At 38.1% G+C, this 17,364-nt stretch overlaps 2 protein-coding genes across 4 annotated transcripts in view; one reads left to right on the top strand and one right to left on the bottom strand.

Moving 5' to 3' along the window:
* LOC137266410 (putative aminopeptidase W07G4.4) overlaps positions 1 to 8,115 on the bottom strand; it is a 33,572-nt gene extending 25,457 nt beyond the window's left edge. The window contains exons 1-2 of one of the 2 annotated variants that reach the window (XM_067801904.1): positions 8,005 to 8,115; positions 305 to 437 (exon numbers count right to left, since the gene is read on the bottom strand). In XM_067801904.1, the coding sequence (XP_067658005.1) occupies positions 305 to 437; positions 8,005 to 8,066 (195 nt within the window). In that variant the 5' untranslated portion in view covers positions 8,067 to 8,115. Of the gene's footprint in view, positions 1 to 304; positions 438 to 2,333; positions 2,426 to 8,004 lie in introns of those variants that run through there. The other variant, XM_067801905.1, reaches the window with a different exon arrangement.
* LOC137266412 (oxaloacetate tautomerase fahd2, mitochondrial-like) lies at positions 8,110 to 16,672 on the top strand. 2 transcript variants are annotated; one of them, XM_067801906.1, is made up of 7 exons: positions 8,110 to 8,355; positions 8,698 to 8,914; positions 9,394 to 9,453; positions 10,317 to 10,479; positions 11,264 to 11,372; positions 12,956 to 13,043; positions 13,955 to 16,672. In XM_067801906.1, the coding sequence occupies exons 1-7, from the start codon at positions 8,195 to 8,197 to the stop codon at positions 14,015 to 14,017; spliced, it is 861 nt and encodes a 286-aa protein (XP_067658007.1). In that variant the 5' UTR covers positions 8,110 to 8,194; the 3' UTR covers positions 14,018 to 16,672. The 2 variants fall into 2 exon arrangements, 1 of the variants encoding a protein (XP_067658007.1); XR_010954980.1 differs by having other exon boundaries at positions 8,192 to 8,355; positions 11,264 to 11,401.
* Positions 16,673 to 17,364: the final 692 nt, after the last annotated feature.

Consider the following 17,364-nt stretch of genomic DNA (forward strand, 5'->3'; position numbering starts at 1 on the left):
CATGCCCCCTATCTACCCACGTGACTACCTCAGGGAGATCATTCTTTCTTGGAGCCCACGTCTAAATCTGTGTAGTGGGGAGGCTGGGTGGCCATACATCGCGTGAGATAGGATAAGTTTAAAAATTGTTATTCTTATTCTGAAATAATATAACTGAGATATAATTTTGAAATCTGCTTACATTCATATGAGGATTTTGTAATCAAGATTTCAAAAGAAATCAACACAAATTCCTACCTGAACTGTAATTTTACACAGATGAAATTATAAAACTAATGAAGTAACAGCATGCATAGTGTGCTACCTGTCCATAGTTCTCCAAAGGGGCTTTGAGACATTCCAAGTTGCCTGTCAGTTTGGAGATGGAATCTGTTACCACGACAACCCCATCAAACTGGCGGTCCTTGACCTCCAGGCAGGGGACAAGTGTTGGAAGCCTGGGATACAAGTGGTAAGTAGAATATTAGAAAAAATCTGTTACACAATGATACCTGACTTATGTGGGCACCTCACACATCAGGAATAGATATGCAAACACTTCACTAAACTGGACTGTAGATATGTGGACAAACTCCCTTATCTTGACCATTGAAATGTAGACACCTCACTTATCTGAACCCTGGATACCTGGACACCTCATTTCCAGAGATACCTGGACACCTCATTTCCAGAGATACCTGGACACCTCACTTCCAGAGATACCTGGACACCTCACTTCCAGGTGATATTTGCTTGAAACAAAATACGCCCTACATACAATTTAATTTATAAAGACTTCCAGCACTATGCCTTATTTACCGACAACATACACACAAATTCCATTTTAGATGGTTAGATTTACAGAATTGTGTTGTGACCATAATTATTCTGAATATATGGTATATGCAGCTACTAATAGTAATACAGAAGTTCAGTTATTCCATATCAAGTGGGAGGAACCCCCATTGTCACATTAAGTTGATAAAGAGTTATTAGGGGTACAAAATATTTCAAGTATTAAAAAGACCATATCATCTTTGAAAAAAAGCCTTTGCTACATTTGGAGTCTTTTTAGGGTCACACAATATTGCATCATACAAGCATATCACCATTTGTGGGAGAAAACCCATTGTTACATTGAGCTGATAAGGAGTCGGCATTCTCGGGGACACGAAATACAACATATTGCCACACAAGCATAACGAGAGTCCTCAGAAGATGATATATCCCCTCAGCCCCCACATATTTGAATGGACAAATCATGCGAAGGTTACTTGATGTTTTCTTAGATTGAGTTTGAATCGTTTCCATGGAAGTCATGAAAAATATAAATGCCATATATCTGTAAACAGTAAAACACACCACTTCCAAAATCTGTCTGATAACATCTGCCAAGATCTGTTGAAAGATATGAAATGGTTTTTGAAGCCTGTCCCTACTTTTTGAGACTAAGTCAGAATTGTTTCAATGGAAACTGGGAAAAATAAAAATACCAAAACATTGTAAATAGCAAAAGGCACCACTCTGTGGGCTGCTTCAAATATCTGTCAAGTTTTGCTGTAAGATATTAAATAGTTTTTGAGTTGTGATCCAGAAACGAGGCCCATTCCTCCATTTTGAGAAGAAGTCAGAATTGTTTCCGTGGAAACCAGGAAAAATAAAAATGCCCCAACTTTGTAAACAGCAAAAGGCACCACTTTGTGGTCTGCCTCAAAAATCTGCCAAGTTTTGCTGAAAGATATTAAACAGTTTTTGTGTTGTGCTCTGGAAATGAAGCCCAATAAATGATGCCTCCATTTGGAGTCCGAAATGTTTATATGGAAACCGAGAAAATCATAAATCACAAAAATGTGTTAATAGCAAAAGGTACCACTTTAGGTTCTGACTGATATATCTACCAAGTTTTGAAATATTGAACGTTTTTTGAGTTCTGCTCCAGAAATGAAGCCCATCCCTCTAATTTGAGACTAAGTCTGAAATGTTTATGTGGAAACCAATATCCCACTAAGACACATTATACTGACTCTGCCGTCCAGTCCTTATTGTACCCATTAATGCTGAGTGCCAAGCAGGGACCAACAAGTACCATATTTTCAAGTCCCTTGGTACAACTTAGCCAGGGATCGAATCCATGACCTTCCGCTCTACAAGCAAACACTCTAACCACTACATCAACAGAAGCAGCTGACTACTAGATGGAACTTAACCACCATATGTACCAAAATCTGCAAATTATTATAAAGAAAGTGTCATAAAAAATGCAACATATACTGCAATAATCACTTTAAATGCAACTGAAGTGGAATCACTCACACTGTGAGTAGTGTTAATTACAAAGACAACTATTAACTCACATCGTTGTCGGCCAGCTTTTCTACTGTCTGTCACGGTCTGCCAGCTCCAACTATCTAACAGTCCTTGCTCAAACAGGTGACAATTATACTGCACAGAAGAGTTCATTATTGAACTGCAGGTAGACAGGATACTAATCCCATGTTTCAACCTTAAAGTGACCACCTTCAGACAATTTGAAATGTTAGTCAGCTAGTCTGAGGACTAATCAGAGTTACCTTACAGAGGCTAGCCATTTAATAGTGACAATATTCTTGACATTTGTTAGTGTCTCATCACTAATTCTTGGGCATTGTATTTAATATATTAAATTATTTATTCTGCTCTCAAAAGTGTTTCATCCCTTGTTCAGAGCCAGTGGGTTAGCCCAGTGATTAAAGGTCACATGCAACATAAAACACAAGTTTGCAGATTCTTGTACCTTTTGGTATGCACTTACCGAAACAAATCATAAAAATTGCCAATTCAACCAATACAGTTGTGAAAAATGTGATGAAAAACGAGTCATCAGGAGCTGTCATATCCCCCTGGCCGCCACATATTTGAATCGTTTCCATGGAAGTCATGAAAAATATAAATGCCATATATCTGTAAACAGTAAAAGGCACGAAGCCCATCCCTCCATTTTGAGATGAAGTCAGGATCGTTTCCATGGAAACTGGGAAAATGATCAATTACAAAAATCTGTAAATAGCAAAAGGCACCACTATAGGGTCTCCCCTACATATCTGCGAAGTTTTGCAGAAAGATATTTAGAAGTTTTTGAGTTGTGCTCTGGAAATGAAGCCCATCCCTCCATTTTGAGACGAAGTCCAAAACATTTTTATGGAAACCGAGAAAATCATAAATCACAAGTACCTGTAAAGAGCAAAAGGCACTACTTGGGGATCTGCAACACATATCTACCAAGTTTTGCAGAAAAATATTGAATGGTCTTTGAGTTCTGCTCCGGAAATGAAGCCTACCCCACCATTAGACTAACACCAAAATGCTCTGGAAACAAAATGATTATGGATGGATGGACGGACTGACAGACAGACGAGGCATCGACTATCTCTTCCCCCCTGAGATGATTTTTATTGGATCGAATGCAAATTCAGAGAACATGTGTTTACAAAATCCAACGTCTCTATATACATTCTTAATGGATAACAAGTTCTAGTGTATATGATTTTGTTTGACAATGTTACATGAATCCATACTGAAACAGTGACAACATAAGTGTAGGGTTCAGCATTTGAAATGACCACTGGCCCAGGGGCCCTGGGCACAGTGACAACATAAGTGTAGGGTTCAGCATTTGAAATGACCACTGGCCCAGGGGCCCTGGGCCAGTTGTTATTGCATTGGACCGGCAGTTTGAGATATTTGCAGTCCCTTGTGGAATTCAGTAAATTATCTGGCAATTTATTTTCTCAACATTGATTTGATGTCATTCTATATAATGACACAATTAAACAGGGTAGTCTATTTTGTTTTTATTGGTTTGACTTAAACAAACTGGGCCTGTTGACTTTATTCAGGGCCTGTAGATTTAACGTCAGCAGGTACATTAAAGTATTGCAAATTCTGACAGGGTTGTTCGTCTCTGTAATTCAGCTGAGCCCTGTCCTCCCTGCTGATATAAATGGTACATCCCATATACATAGGCTATCCAAGTGCATTCCCCAGGAATACAGGTTCTTTTGGTGTCTAATCTCTGTAATTCCCCAGTAACATGATGTGTTTTTCTGACAAATGAACAGATATCCTATCTTGTAATTCCCCAGGAATATGATGCACTGAGTAACAAGGTACAACGACACGTAGTTGGTAACCTTTGAGCGACCTATGACCATTCAATCAAACGCGAGGCGGTTAAATAGATTTAACCAATCAGACAACAGCTACTACTTAGGGTTCTTCAATCACATGTAAAACCATTATCTCATGTCACATGACCAATAATTGTCATTGACCAATTTCAACTGTACTTTAGCCCACTATGCTTCAACTATTGAATAAAAACTATCTACCTGTCTGCTTAGGTCAGACAAATTTATTTCTTGTTTTAGGGATCCATTGGTCTATTTTTATCAAGAATAAGACAAAAAATGCTCAAAAAATAAAATCCTGATGAGATAACAATGAAATACTGTTAGAATCAGTGCAAAACCTAACTTCCTCAACTTATTTTCTTTGATATAGGCAAACCACAAGGGTTGACAATAACATGGAAATTCTTGCTTTGACAGGCGTATTTAAAAAAAAAAAATCCCTCCTGCCTTTAGGTTTCCTGAAGACACAAATCTGTAAAACAAGAAACATAACTGGTCTGGCCTATGAAGGCCTAGGGTAGAATGGGCCTTTAGCAACCCATGCTTACTATAAGAGGTGATTAATGGGATTGGGTGGTCAGACTTGCTGATTTGGCTGACACATGTCATCAGTTCCCAGTTGCGCAGATAAATGCTCATGTTGTTGATCACTGGATTGTCTGGTCCAGACTTGATTATTTACAGACCACTGGAATATTGCTTGCTGCTTTGTAAAACTCAACTCACTCACTCATTTAGAACTTCAAAGCAATATTATTCAATGTTTAATATATAGAGAATGCTAAGCTATGTCCCGTGTAACACCATATTTATGAAAAGAGTGAATGGTTTGGTATCTAACATGTTAATGTGAGTTAGATACCAATACCATTCACAAGTTTTATAAATATGGTGCTACACGGGACTTAGTTTTGTATTTATTTTACTACTCACCCAACATTAGCAAAATATATCGAGCAAAGTACTTCTTTCCTAAGACTTCAACGAGTGTGGTGATACCCAGCGTTACGCGAGTCAAGCAAGGTCTAATACTATTGCGACAGAGGTATTAGCATTGTGACGTCATAACTGTAAAAACACTTTGACGTCATTTTAAAAATTTCTGTTCTCTCAGAGGTTCAAAAATCCCATTGCCCGATGCCTGGGACAAGTCAGTTTTCATTTCGGCCAATCAAATAATGGGATCTTACTTGTCCGTGGACTACTAGATGATTTCCACTTATGATTTCAAACTGCAAATAAACTTGGATATCTGCTCATGATGTAGCTATTACATTTCGCAATAATGGTAATGTAGAGCTATTGTGCTTTGAAATTTTTCACTCTTCGATGAATACTCCAGTAAACATTAACATCACACATTGTGTCATAAACTCAGGATTAGTGAAAAATTAGTCAGGACAAGTTATCCTGCCTGTTCTGTATAACTGAAATGATAAATAGAAGAATCAATGTATGATAATTATCTACACCTTTGATCAGAGTAGAGTGATTATCTTAGCTCGAATTCTAATGTGGGAGAATTACGTCCAGTTTTCAAAACAAACAACCCATAAATAGTCAAAGTTTTAATCAGAATAGAAGAGTTATTTACAAATATCAAGCAAGGAATTATATCAAGATAATTGATTCACTGGCTTCTAATAATTCAAATATGGGTGGTCCATCAAAGTCTCCCAATGAGGTATATTTCACAGAGTGGACAAACTGGGAGTAATTAAGTATACAGGTAAAATAAATTATAGTGTACTGGTGCTCCAAAATATGTTTATGGTTTTGAGCAGACAAAAGTCTGGGAGTAGTCATACTGGGAATAGTCTGTGTATGAAATAGCGTCTGCCCGGTGACCCGCTGCTTCGTTAGTTACATGGCAGGCTTACAACTTTATCATATAGCCAGCCCTGTGGGCCAATACATTTTCCAAGGGTATATATTTTACCATGCCACTGACTGTGGTTGATACTTCGAAAACAGTTTACAATTGTGGTAGCTAGATGACGTCTGTATGCATAGTTCACGATCAATCAAACCGTAACTTCCACAGATCAGCCTATTAAACATGATTGGTCTAGAGATGGCTTTTGGTGACCAAGTTGTATTTGCTACATTTGCTGTTGTGCATTTTTACTTTTCAAAAGGAGAAACACAACCCCCTTGTGCTCATTGCATGAAGAACATGTAGAGACCTTTCTTGCCAAAGATACTGACCATTCTGACTTTGCCTCATTCAGATGGCTGTGACTCTTAATGAATCAAATGCAACGGTGACCACCAAGTTATGCTCTGTAAAATTTGACTTTGGATATGTTTAAGTTTATCTCACTACAAGTAATTAACTAATTACATTATTTAAACACCTTAACACAGTTCCTTTTTTGATACAGGGCTGGTTGCATGTTCACAGGGCCAGCAACATTTTTCAGTTATCAGCCCTGTGAGCTTGCTGATTTTATAGGAGTTTCATACACTGAATAGTCATAATGGACAGATACTGTCATACAAGTACTTCAGTCAAAAGCAATAAGAATTCTTGATAGCATTAATGATCCATCATCTAATAAATATGCAAATGAGGTTCCTTCGCATGAATAACTTATAGTAACCTCCATATGAAGGCTGTTTCAATTCACTTGTTGTATTTTGTGAACTGTACCATATCTCTTAATGAATTCAGTTTGTTACTCATAATCAAATAAATAGAATATTTATGAATATATTAATAAAAGAATGTTTTCGCTTTAATTTGCATGTTATTTATGATATCATGTCACATGAACATGAACAAATGTTGCATGCTTATATGTTAAATACTTAAATACTTTCATTGCACAAGAAACATTTTACTTTTATTCTTGATGACCAATAATCATGGTCTTTATAAATTATGAAAATGAAAAATGCTCAGCTACATAGCTGTTCATAATTGGAACAGCAATGTATGATTTTTGCCCACTTAAGTGGGTACTTGATTTTTTGTTCATCATGTGTTCATTGGAGAAAGATACATTGCAGTTAAATCTCTTCTTTAATTTATTGTTTCTGTTTGTGTTCTCTCTCTCTCTCTCTCTCTCTATATATATATATATATAGGACCAATATTTGTTGTCCTTACAGAATTAAAATGTATATTTGTTTTAATCAATAACTGTTTTACAACATATGATATATTTGGGATAACACCTTCTAGTACTTTCTTTCAGATGTGGGAGCATTGCCAATGAACTCCCAGATGGCCGACTTTCATTTTTATGAAAGCGGTGGTGGCTGAACAAGGTTGGCTGGCGATTAGGCGGCTGACTCTGTGGGTGCAGTTTGAAACCTGGATGGGACTCAGCTAAAAAAAGTCCTAGAATTCGCACTTTACTCAGAAAGTGTAATCCCAAATATAACATATGTTACATCTGACCCCTTTCTAAATGAAATTGTGTTATCTGGATTAATGTACTTTCGGAATCATTCATTCAACATAGTTTCGTTACTTTCATTTTGTTCCTGTTTAGTTTCCCATCTATTTTCCACGAGAATCATTTTTAGTAGTCAAAAGTGTTTCAAACTTAGTTCATCATAAGTGACATATTTTTCATGCGTAATTGGAAAGACATACGGAATATATCTGGAACCGAATAACAATTATCTTTAAAGTGTCAAGATACAAAAGTACGTACTTTTTACCACCTATTTACACCCTCAGATAAGCGATAAACGACATCACAAAAAAAGTGTCAATGTCTCTCCATAAAGTACCAAGTGTTTTTGATTTTGAAGTTGTTAATTGCATATATATAGGCACTAGAGTAACAACACTGTTATGGCTGTGAGTCGCGTTTTGATAACTACGTTCCTCCCTCCTCCTTACCTCGCATCTGCCATGTTGGACGAGCGTAAACTTGACCTTCGACCTTGAGGCGTAGCTTTCATTGGATGAAGTACGGAAGGTCGATGGGGTCAAAGGTTGTAGAATGTTGAGTGCGCGTGTGTACTTTGGTCGTATTTCATGAGGTTGTCATCATTTTGTCCGCAATAAAACAACAGGAACAAGCAAGAAGATGCGATTTGTGCAGTTTGAAGTGAATGGTGCACAGAGGGTTGGTGTGGAATTATCCGATGGAGGTGACATAGTCGACTTAAATGAAGCCGACAAAGAAATTCCACACAATCTGAAAAGATTCATTGCGGGAGGACAGGCACAGTTGTTGAGGGCCAAGAGGTAGGGGTGACATTGTCGTCATTTGAATTGGGAATATTTTATGAGCGCTTCGTTCGTTGTTTACTCGTTTACACGTTGATTGACGTTTTCGATGAAAATAGGAGTACCTTCGGATCGCTTAACATATGGCATTTTTAGCAATATTCCAACAGAGACCATATATTATCATGATTACCATATGGTATATTAGAATTTAAGAGGTTTCAAATCCCATATTGCAACTTGTTGGCGCAGACGATATTCTGCTTGTTTGTTTTACAAATTCAAGTCAATCTATTTTGCTAATTTCAGCCACAAAGTATTGAGGACTTATGCCACGAAATAAGTCCTGTTTCATTTCAGTGCTGTAGAGAGTGGGCACCACATCATCAAGCGGGATGGTGTTCGGCTGCTTGCTCCTGTTACAGAACCTGAGAAGGTCATCTGCATTGGAATGAACTACATAAACCACTGCAAAGAACAGAACATCCCTGTCCCCGTGGAACCAGTGGTATTCAGCAAGTTTGCCAGTGCCATTGTTGGACCCTATGATGATCTACAGTACTGTGATGAAACACAGGTAAACACAGGGTGATCTACAGTACTGTGATGAAACACAGGTAGGCACAGGGTGATCTACAGTACTGTGATGAAACACAGGTAGGCACAGGGTGATCTACAGTACTGTGATGTAACACAGGTAGGCACAGGATGATCTACAGTACTGTGATGAAACACAGGTAGGCTCTGGATGATCTATAGTAAAGTGATGAAACACAGGCACATGATCTAAATTACTACAGAGATAGCATTCAGACCTTGGCTCAACATTGGGCCAGTGCCTGCCAATGCTGGCCCAACACTGAATGTTATCTGGGTGTGAAGTAGCCTATTATTTTGTGTTGAGCCAGAGACCATATAATAGACAGTCTCTGGCTGAGCCAAGTGCAGGACGGACAAGGCTTGTTGGTGTTGGGAGTGTTGGGTGGGGTTCTGGGTGTAACCATACCTTACAGCTATGCGTAACCTCACTGTACTCCTGATCATCTTTTTTTGCAGGAACTGGACTGGGAGGTGGAGCTGACAATTGTCATTGGGAAGACTGGTAAACATATTAAGGTAACAGTACTAACACTTACCTGTATCAGTCATCACTTTCATCAAAATGCTCGGCACAGGAATATATATACATTTTGTTTACAGAAATATGTGATTACATATTTAGGATTTGAGCTCGGGATATAGTGTGGTTAAAGTGTTGGTTTGCCACACCAAAAACCAAAAGTGGATTTGATTCTCCAAATGGGTGCAATGTGTGAGGCCCACTTCTGGTGTCCCCTGCTGCGATAATGCTGAAACATTGATAAAAGCAGCACAAGATCATACTTACTTATAACAGGGCAGTGACCTATTGGTTAAAGTATTTGCTCATGATGCAGAAGACACAGGTTCGAATCCACATATGGGTGGATCCATGAATTTTGAAGGAGGGAAGTAGGGGGGTCAAACGCACATGAGTTCACCCACATGGTTCTGGTGTCCTCTGCTCTGATGTTACAGGAATACTGCTGAATGAGGCATAAAACTGTATTCACTTGCCCACTTACTTTAACGATCCTTGAAAATTGTATGTCCCATGTTGATAAAGGAATCAACTAAATATGCTAATTCTTCCAAATTATCTATTCACAAGAATACTTGTATTATTATCATGAAAGTTGTTAAAACTCTTCTATTTCCCTCATTATGTGTGTTTGTAACTCATATGCCAAGGTCCAAGTGTGATAAATTTCCATTCTGTTAGAGGTAGTGCCTCTCAAAACAGTTGATCTTAAATAAATGTTTCCATGGAATCTGCAACTGTATAAAGTACTTCCAAATATAGAATATATTTTAGAAATATGTGGTGAGTTATTATGACTGTTTACAAGGCTAGATTTGTGTATATATACATGAGTGTATATAGTTCTGTCTCCCCTCAGAGGGAAGACGCCATGAGTCATGTTTTCGGCTTCACTGTGGCGCACGATGTCAGTGCACGAGACTGGCAGATGAAGAAAAATGGCAGACAGGGGATTCTGAGTAAAACAATGGACTGTTTCTGTCCTCTGGGGCCAGCTGTTGTCATGAAGGAAGATATCAAAGGTGAGCAGCTGTTGTTAAAGTCTGTTCTCTAGTGCTCTTCAGGTCCTAACCCTCCCTGTTTGGTACAGGGAAGATTTTATACAGATATAAGATTGCACTATCAGGAATTATCTAGCAAAACATGGACTCACCTTACAGAATCCTTATTTTGTTACCTTGACGACTGGGTTAATAATTTCTGTCATGTAAACTAGTGGTGGTCCGATTTATTGAAGCAATTAAAGGCTGGTTGCAATGACTGGCCAAGCCATTGATCATTTTTTTTTTTTTATAATCGAACATAAACAATTTTGGAAGACTTTTTTGCATTAAATACATTTTTTCACAAGGTTGGTTTTGTCTCTTACATTTCATAAGCACTACAAGCTTGCTCCTTGTCATGATTGAATTTACCTTACAGACTCCAGGAAATTCATGTTCTTAACATAGTTATCCTTTAATGATGTGAATGCATTTGTGCAGTTTGCGAAAAAAACAAACTCCAAAGAACTAGATGTTTTGTCTACGTTCTTTGTGTATTAACCCCCGTAACCAGGAGAATTTGATAAAAGACGCTAACAGAGTATTTTTGATGATTGATTGGCTGTAATGAAGCAGTCATCATTGTATTTATTTTCTCCAATTCCCAACACTATCCCAATGCTGATATTCCCAGATCCCCACAATCTGTGACTGTGGCGTAAGGGGAATGGGGTCACCAAGCAGGCTAGCTCTAACATGATCCCTGTCTTTTGTTGTTCTGTATATCAGTTTTACATGTGACTCACAATGCTGATATTCCCAGATCCCCACAATCTGCGATTGTGGTGTAAGGTGAATGAGGTCACCAAACAGGACAGCACGACCAGCAACCTTGTCCACAAGACAGAGGAGTTGTTGGTGTTTCTGTCAAGGTCAGCAGTTCCAGTAAACTCTCCATAAGGTTTGAATATACTGTTAATAGGTGTAAATATGGTTGAACCTAATACAGGACAAATTTTATGGATAGCAACTTCTTGAGTTTATTTTCAAGATGTTTCAGGGCTTATCCTAGCCCCTTCAATTATAAGGGGGCTAGGATAAACCCCGAAACATCGTGAAAATAAACTCAAGAAGTTACTGTCCGTAAAATTTGTCCTGTATTACTATGCCAACTTCTAAATGCCTTTGAAGAATCACATGGTTGAACCTGTTAATGGGATACTAGCGTTTTGTAATATCTTCACAACAGTCGAAATTGTGCATAATAAGATGAGATTTTGCATAGAATATAACAAATGTAAACAATTCCACTAACTAGTCAAAACACTTTATGTTTTAGAGATATTTAATCACTCAAAAGTAAATGTTTTTGTGGCACTGGTGGCCCTGTCATCTAAGGCACCACAATTCCCTGTTCACAGATCATCGTATGGACATACCAGAAACTGAGTTTAGGTTTGAATTCCATTTCTCTCCATGTATGTTCAGGATTTGTCAGCACCATAGCCTCACATATAGGCTTCACCCAAGATGTAAATACCTGACATCAGTAACACATCAGACTGTCCTCGAATGGTAAACTGACATGTTGTGATTTGACTTGAATACAGCTCATTCACAATAACTTGCAAAGCTTTTAAAAAAATTAAAACAATGCCACTTTAATTAACATACATGTGTATTTTAGAATATTTTCTCAAATGATACTAGGGGCAGTGGGATAGCCTAGTGGTTAAAGTGCTCGCTCATCATACTGATGACCTAGGTTTGGTTCCCCACATTTCTGGTGTCCCCTTCTGTTATATTGCTGTAATATTGCTAAAAGAGGTGTAAAACCATACTCACTCACTCTCCTAAATGATACCAACCATCAAGGCACAGGAAAATGTGACCATGTATGAACAGATGATAGGCCTTCCATGTACCCTGGGTGACTTGTCGTCATACCTTGATGCTCACAGTTGTGTATAAAGCTGTGATGTGGCTGTGTCATTGCTCAGCCTACCCATACAGAACCAAACTATACAGCTGAACACTGTTGTGTCGAACCAATGATTGCCTTGAAGTGAAAGCTTGGTCCTTCATGTTCCTTGCAAGACATCATTTTTCAGTTATGTGTTGCCTTGGATGACTCTAGCTTAGATGCATAGGCAATGCATTGGATGAGCTACAGATTGGTAGCCTTAGTTTACTTTTTAGTCAAATTTTAGATCTGGCGATTTGGGGGTAGATACAATATATCTGAAGTATTCTGTGAACTGTTGATAACTTAGGCTGAAGGGGCACATTGTGTAAAGCTCATTTCTGGTGTCCCCTGAGTGATGTTGCAGGGATATTGTTCAAAGTGACATAAAACCATACTCACTCACTCACTCACTCTTTTCCTCAAAAGCAATATGATTCTTCAGCCATGCTGCAAATATCAGTGGTGTCTTGTATAGTGTAATGAATTAACCCACTTCAACCCTGCATGAGTTCATGAGTTAACTCCCTTGAAATAAATATCTGTTACCAGGTTCTTGACGCTCAGACCAGGAGACATCATATTAACAGGAACTCCCCCTGGTGTGGGAGTGTTCAGGAAACCCCCAGAGTTCCTGAAGGTAGCGTTGATTAACCAGAAATATTTCCTGTTGGTGCAATCAGTAGAGATAGTATTTTCTCATGCTCATGCTGTTGATCATGGGATTGTCTGGTCTGGATGATTATTTACAGATCTCTGCCATATAGCTGGAATATTGTTGAGTGCAGCTTTAAATCACAAGTATGTGCCATTCTGGGACACAGACCTAGATGAGTCGCTGTGTTATCATTGTAGTGGAACTATATTTATGGAATGGTGAATTTTAGAGTTTAAAGCAGACATTCTGACAGTTTGATGGAAGCATAGATAAGCCATCATTATCCTGTAGTAAACCACCCCCAACCCAATATGAGGAGTTAATCAGGAAATAATGAGTCCAAGCTTCATTGTGTTTAACCCAATGGGGATTGGGGAGTGGTTAAAGCATACGCTTGTCATGCCGAAAACCTGGGTTCGATTCCCCACATGGGTACAAAAAGTGAAGCCCGTTTCCAGTTTCCCTGTCAAGATAATGCTAAAAGTGGCGTAAAACTAAAACTTACTCATTCTGTCACCAGATGGGTGTCCTTTCCTTTCCCAACCAAAATGAAAGTGATGGAAAATCATTTGGTAACATCTTTTACAGAAAAGCGAATAACTAATAGTTAGCTGACAAGGGTAAAAATTGTTTCCTGAATTATTTTCATGGTATTTTTTTTATTTTATTTTTTTAAGGTAACCTCTCCTTACATGCTTCATTTTAAGAAAAAGCTGTATAGTCCCTTGAATAAGGATGTGCTGATCTTGCAATTTGTAGCGTGAAGAATTGTAACTACTTATGTAATATCCACACTACACAAATAACCTAATACAAAACTGCAACAAGTACAATTTTCCATGTTTTAAATACCTCCAACTATATATATGTATATGTATTTATATCTGTTTCAGAGAGGAGACATTGTTGAATGTGGAATTGAAGATATTGGAAAAATAATCAACAGAGTTGTATGAAGCCGAAAACTACTTGTTGATGGAAAATTCAGTCTTGCTGGCATGACAGGGTCTTATATTTTGAAAAGAGCTTCTCTGTGTATACAATCAGATTTCAATTATTCAGATTTGTGCTTTACTGGAAATGTGTAGAACATTGGCTTAAAATATCCAGTTTCATTTTACCAGTTGACAGTTTAGTATCTTATGTACAGATATGTATGAAAACACTGAAGGATTGCGTGGTATTACTACACTGTACTGAAGGACACAATGCCTGTTTTCCGGTGAAGATCACATGGGGGGGGCTAGGGTAACATAAGCGGTTAAAGCTTTCGCTCAGTATACCGAAGACCCGGGTTTGATTTCCCACATGGCTATAATTCCTGAATCCCATTTCTGGTGTCCCCTGCTGTGATATTGCTGGAACATTGCTAAAAGCAGTGTAAAACTAAAGTCACTCACTCACTCACTCATTAAAGATCATAATTTTCTGATCATATGCAAGCATAGTAGTTATGTGAACTCACTAATTGGTAATTACATTGTGTACATTGTGGAGTTCGAGTTTACCAACATGTTACACTCTTGGAGCTCATGTGACAGATACAGATCAAAGGTCATGGTATTAAAGGTCACCTGAGATGACATTTTAAGAAGAAATATTTGACTAAAGGGTCACTGAGGGAGTAGATTGATGCTTTGGATGTTGATCACTGGATTGTCTGGTCCCGAGTCGACCATGTAACAGGAATATTTTTCAATATGGCATTAAACATCAAACAAACAATAAAAAATTGAATGAGAGTTATGACACCCAATAGACTAGACTCAAGCAAGTAAATATAAACATGTATTGAATACCAAATGAGACTATTGATACTCAGTGTGTATGAAAACTTTAATGTCTGTGGCAGTTGTCACAAATATTATATTAAGCCCTTGTCACATTCAGTGACTAGTGTTTCATGACTGTACAAATTACATTGATTCGGTGTTGACAATGATGTTCATATTTTGTTTTGGGTACTGAAGGTTTAGCATTTCCTAAGAAGATGAGTTTAGACAATGGCTTCGTAATAATTGTAATTGTACCTTAAAGGATTGAATGGTTGTAATGTTGCTTCATTTAGAAAGATGCACTGAGAAAGATTTTGTTCTTACAAAATATATTTCCAGGGATTTAGTCCATAAAGCATTCCTAATGTTATGAGGTCATAGACGCAGCCTAGTGATTAAAGTGTTCACTCGACATACCGAAGCCCTGGGTTTGATTATCACATGAATACAACATGTGAAGTCTATTTCTTGTGTCCTCCGCTGTGATATTTCTGGAATATTGCTAAAAGCAGTGTTAAAATCAACTCACTCACTCAAAATGTTATGACTTGTCAAAACTCTATAATAAGTCATCCACTTGCAAATGTTGCCGTGGTTAGAAGGCTTTGTGGATCAGCACCCAGAAGAGTAGCTGGAGATGTATTGTTATAGTCATATGGTAGCTGCTTCACCATATATTGTGTCATTTGTTCATGCACTGTAGTGTTGTAATACTAAAATGATAGTGTCAACACTCTTTTAGTGAGACAGTTTTCTGATCCCAGTTGTGGTCTACACGATGCCATAGTGCAGCATATTGGATGCCATGAAGGATTTCTCTGGAAGGCGGATGTCAAAATATCATTGTATTAGTTTTCTTTTTTTCCGTTCTTGTAATGATTGTGACAAACTAGCCCAAATGATGTGAGCATATATGGTTATACTTTCTATATGGAAATCCAGTTTAATTTATTTACACCACCTGTGTACATTATCATGACTCGAGAGCTCTGAAACTAAAGAGGATGCCAAGACAAATAAGTGGTGCCAGGATGCCACGTGGTGTGGGTAGGGGTTGTACCCTCAACAATATGTGTCTAGAAACTTGATTTGACTGGCTCCCTTACATTTTGTTTCTTGTGGAAGTCACAGTGGCTGAGTGGGTTAGGGCACTGACTTTTTGTGCTCACAATTAGATGCCTGACTCTGTTAGTGGTATTCATTGGTCTCTACAGCACTGGGTTTTTTGACCCAGGGATGGGACATTGATACTTATACAGTGTATGGAATAAGCACAAAACCCAGCCTCACAATAATCAGGCTGGTAACTTAAAAAAGTTATCAGCCCCAAATGGATTTAACCAGACCAGATGCCAAGAATTCACTCTGATGTATATAACATCTAAAATTTGCACCAGACTGGTGGGGTGGCTAGTTGTAGATTTAGACCATCCATCAGAAATCTAGCCCATCTTGGGCGGTTGGACAGGTCTTATTTCATACACTGGCCTAACGCCCATAATGTTACAGAAGCCATAGAAATACATGTATCTTCCACATACTTTAAGAAAAATTAATCATTTATTAACTTGTTTTCAAGGCTCAGTCTTCCATATTCAGTACCACTTGATAGTGGTGGAACAGTTTTGTTGCTAGTGCATCACAGATCCTCGAAATAATTCTTATATGTAGCAAAATGTGTGTGATATGATAAGCAGATCTCATTCATCTTTCTGCATCAAAATGCTGCTTGTTTGATACGATATTGATATGTCTATGGTTGGTAATCATGAGGCTTTTGTATAAACAGAAGTGTTTGTAACTTGTCATAACTGATATTGAAATATGAAGTATGAACCTGATTTTGTTGTCTATTTGCGAAACAGGGCTGTGGGGTAGCCCAGGGGTTAAGTTGTTTGCTCATCACATGCAAAAACCCAGGTTTGATTCCCCACATGAGTACAATGCGTGAAGCCCAATTCTGGTGTCCCCTGACATGATATTGCTGGAATATTGTAAAGGACGTGCAACTAAATTCACTAGCTTACAAAAGTGAAACCACCACTGATGTTATTTTTGAACCGATAGATATTTATTCGTATTAAAGGCCATGTGACCCAATGTATAGTCTGGTTCATAATTATTGAGAATTTTTCTTCTTACTTTGAGCTATCCTAACACCTCAACTGATTCACTGATACTTAAAACTAAGTAATGGTATAAGGGAGGTAACTCATCTTGGCCTACTGAGTATAGTACAATTAGAGTTACCTCCCCTGAATTTGTAGCAGACGTCATTTTCCTCAGCACTGTCAACAATGTCTGCTGAAGATAAAAGAAGGTTGATTTTTGAGTTGTGTAATCAAGGAACTGATGATGTAAATACACTGGCAGAGAGAACAGGAACTCCTCTTTCTACTGTGTATAGGATTAGGAGGAATTTTAAAGAGGGAAAAGATTTTGGGCATCAGAAAGGAGCAGGGAGACCCAGAAAATTGGACTTCTCAGATCGCGTCTGGCTGGGAATTTTAGCCTCTAAAAAGCAAAGG

The sequence above is a fragment of the Haliotis asinina genome, chromosome 15 (assembly GCF_037392515.1).
Source record: "Haliotis asinina isolate JCU_RB_2024 chromosome 15, JCU_Hal_asi_v2, whole genome shotgun sequence".
NCBI lineage: Eukaryota > Metazoa > Mollusca > Gastropoda > Lepetellida > Haliotidae > Haliotis > Haliotis asinina.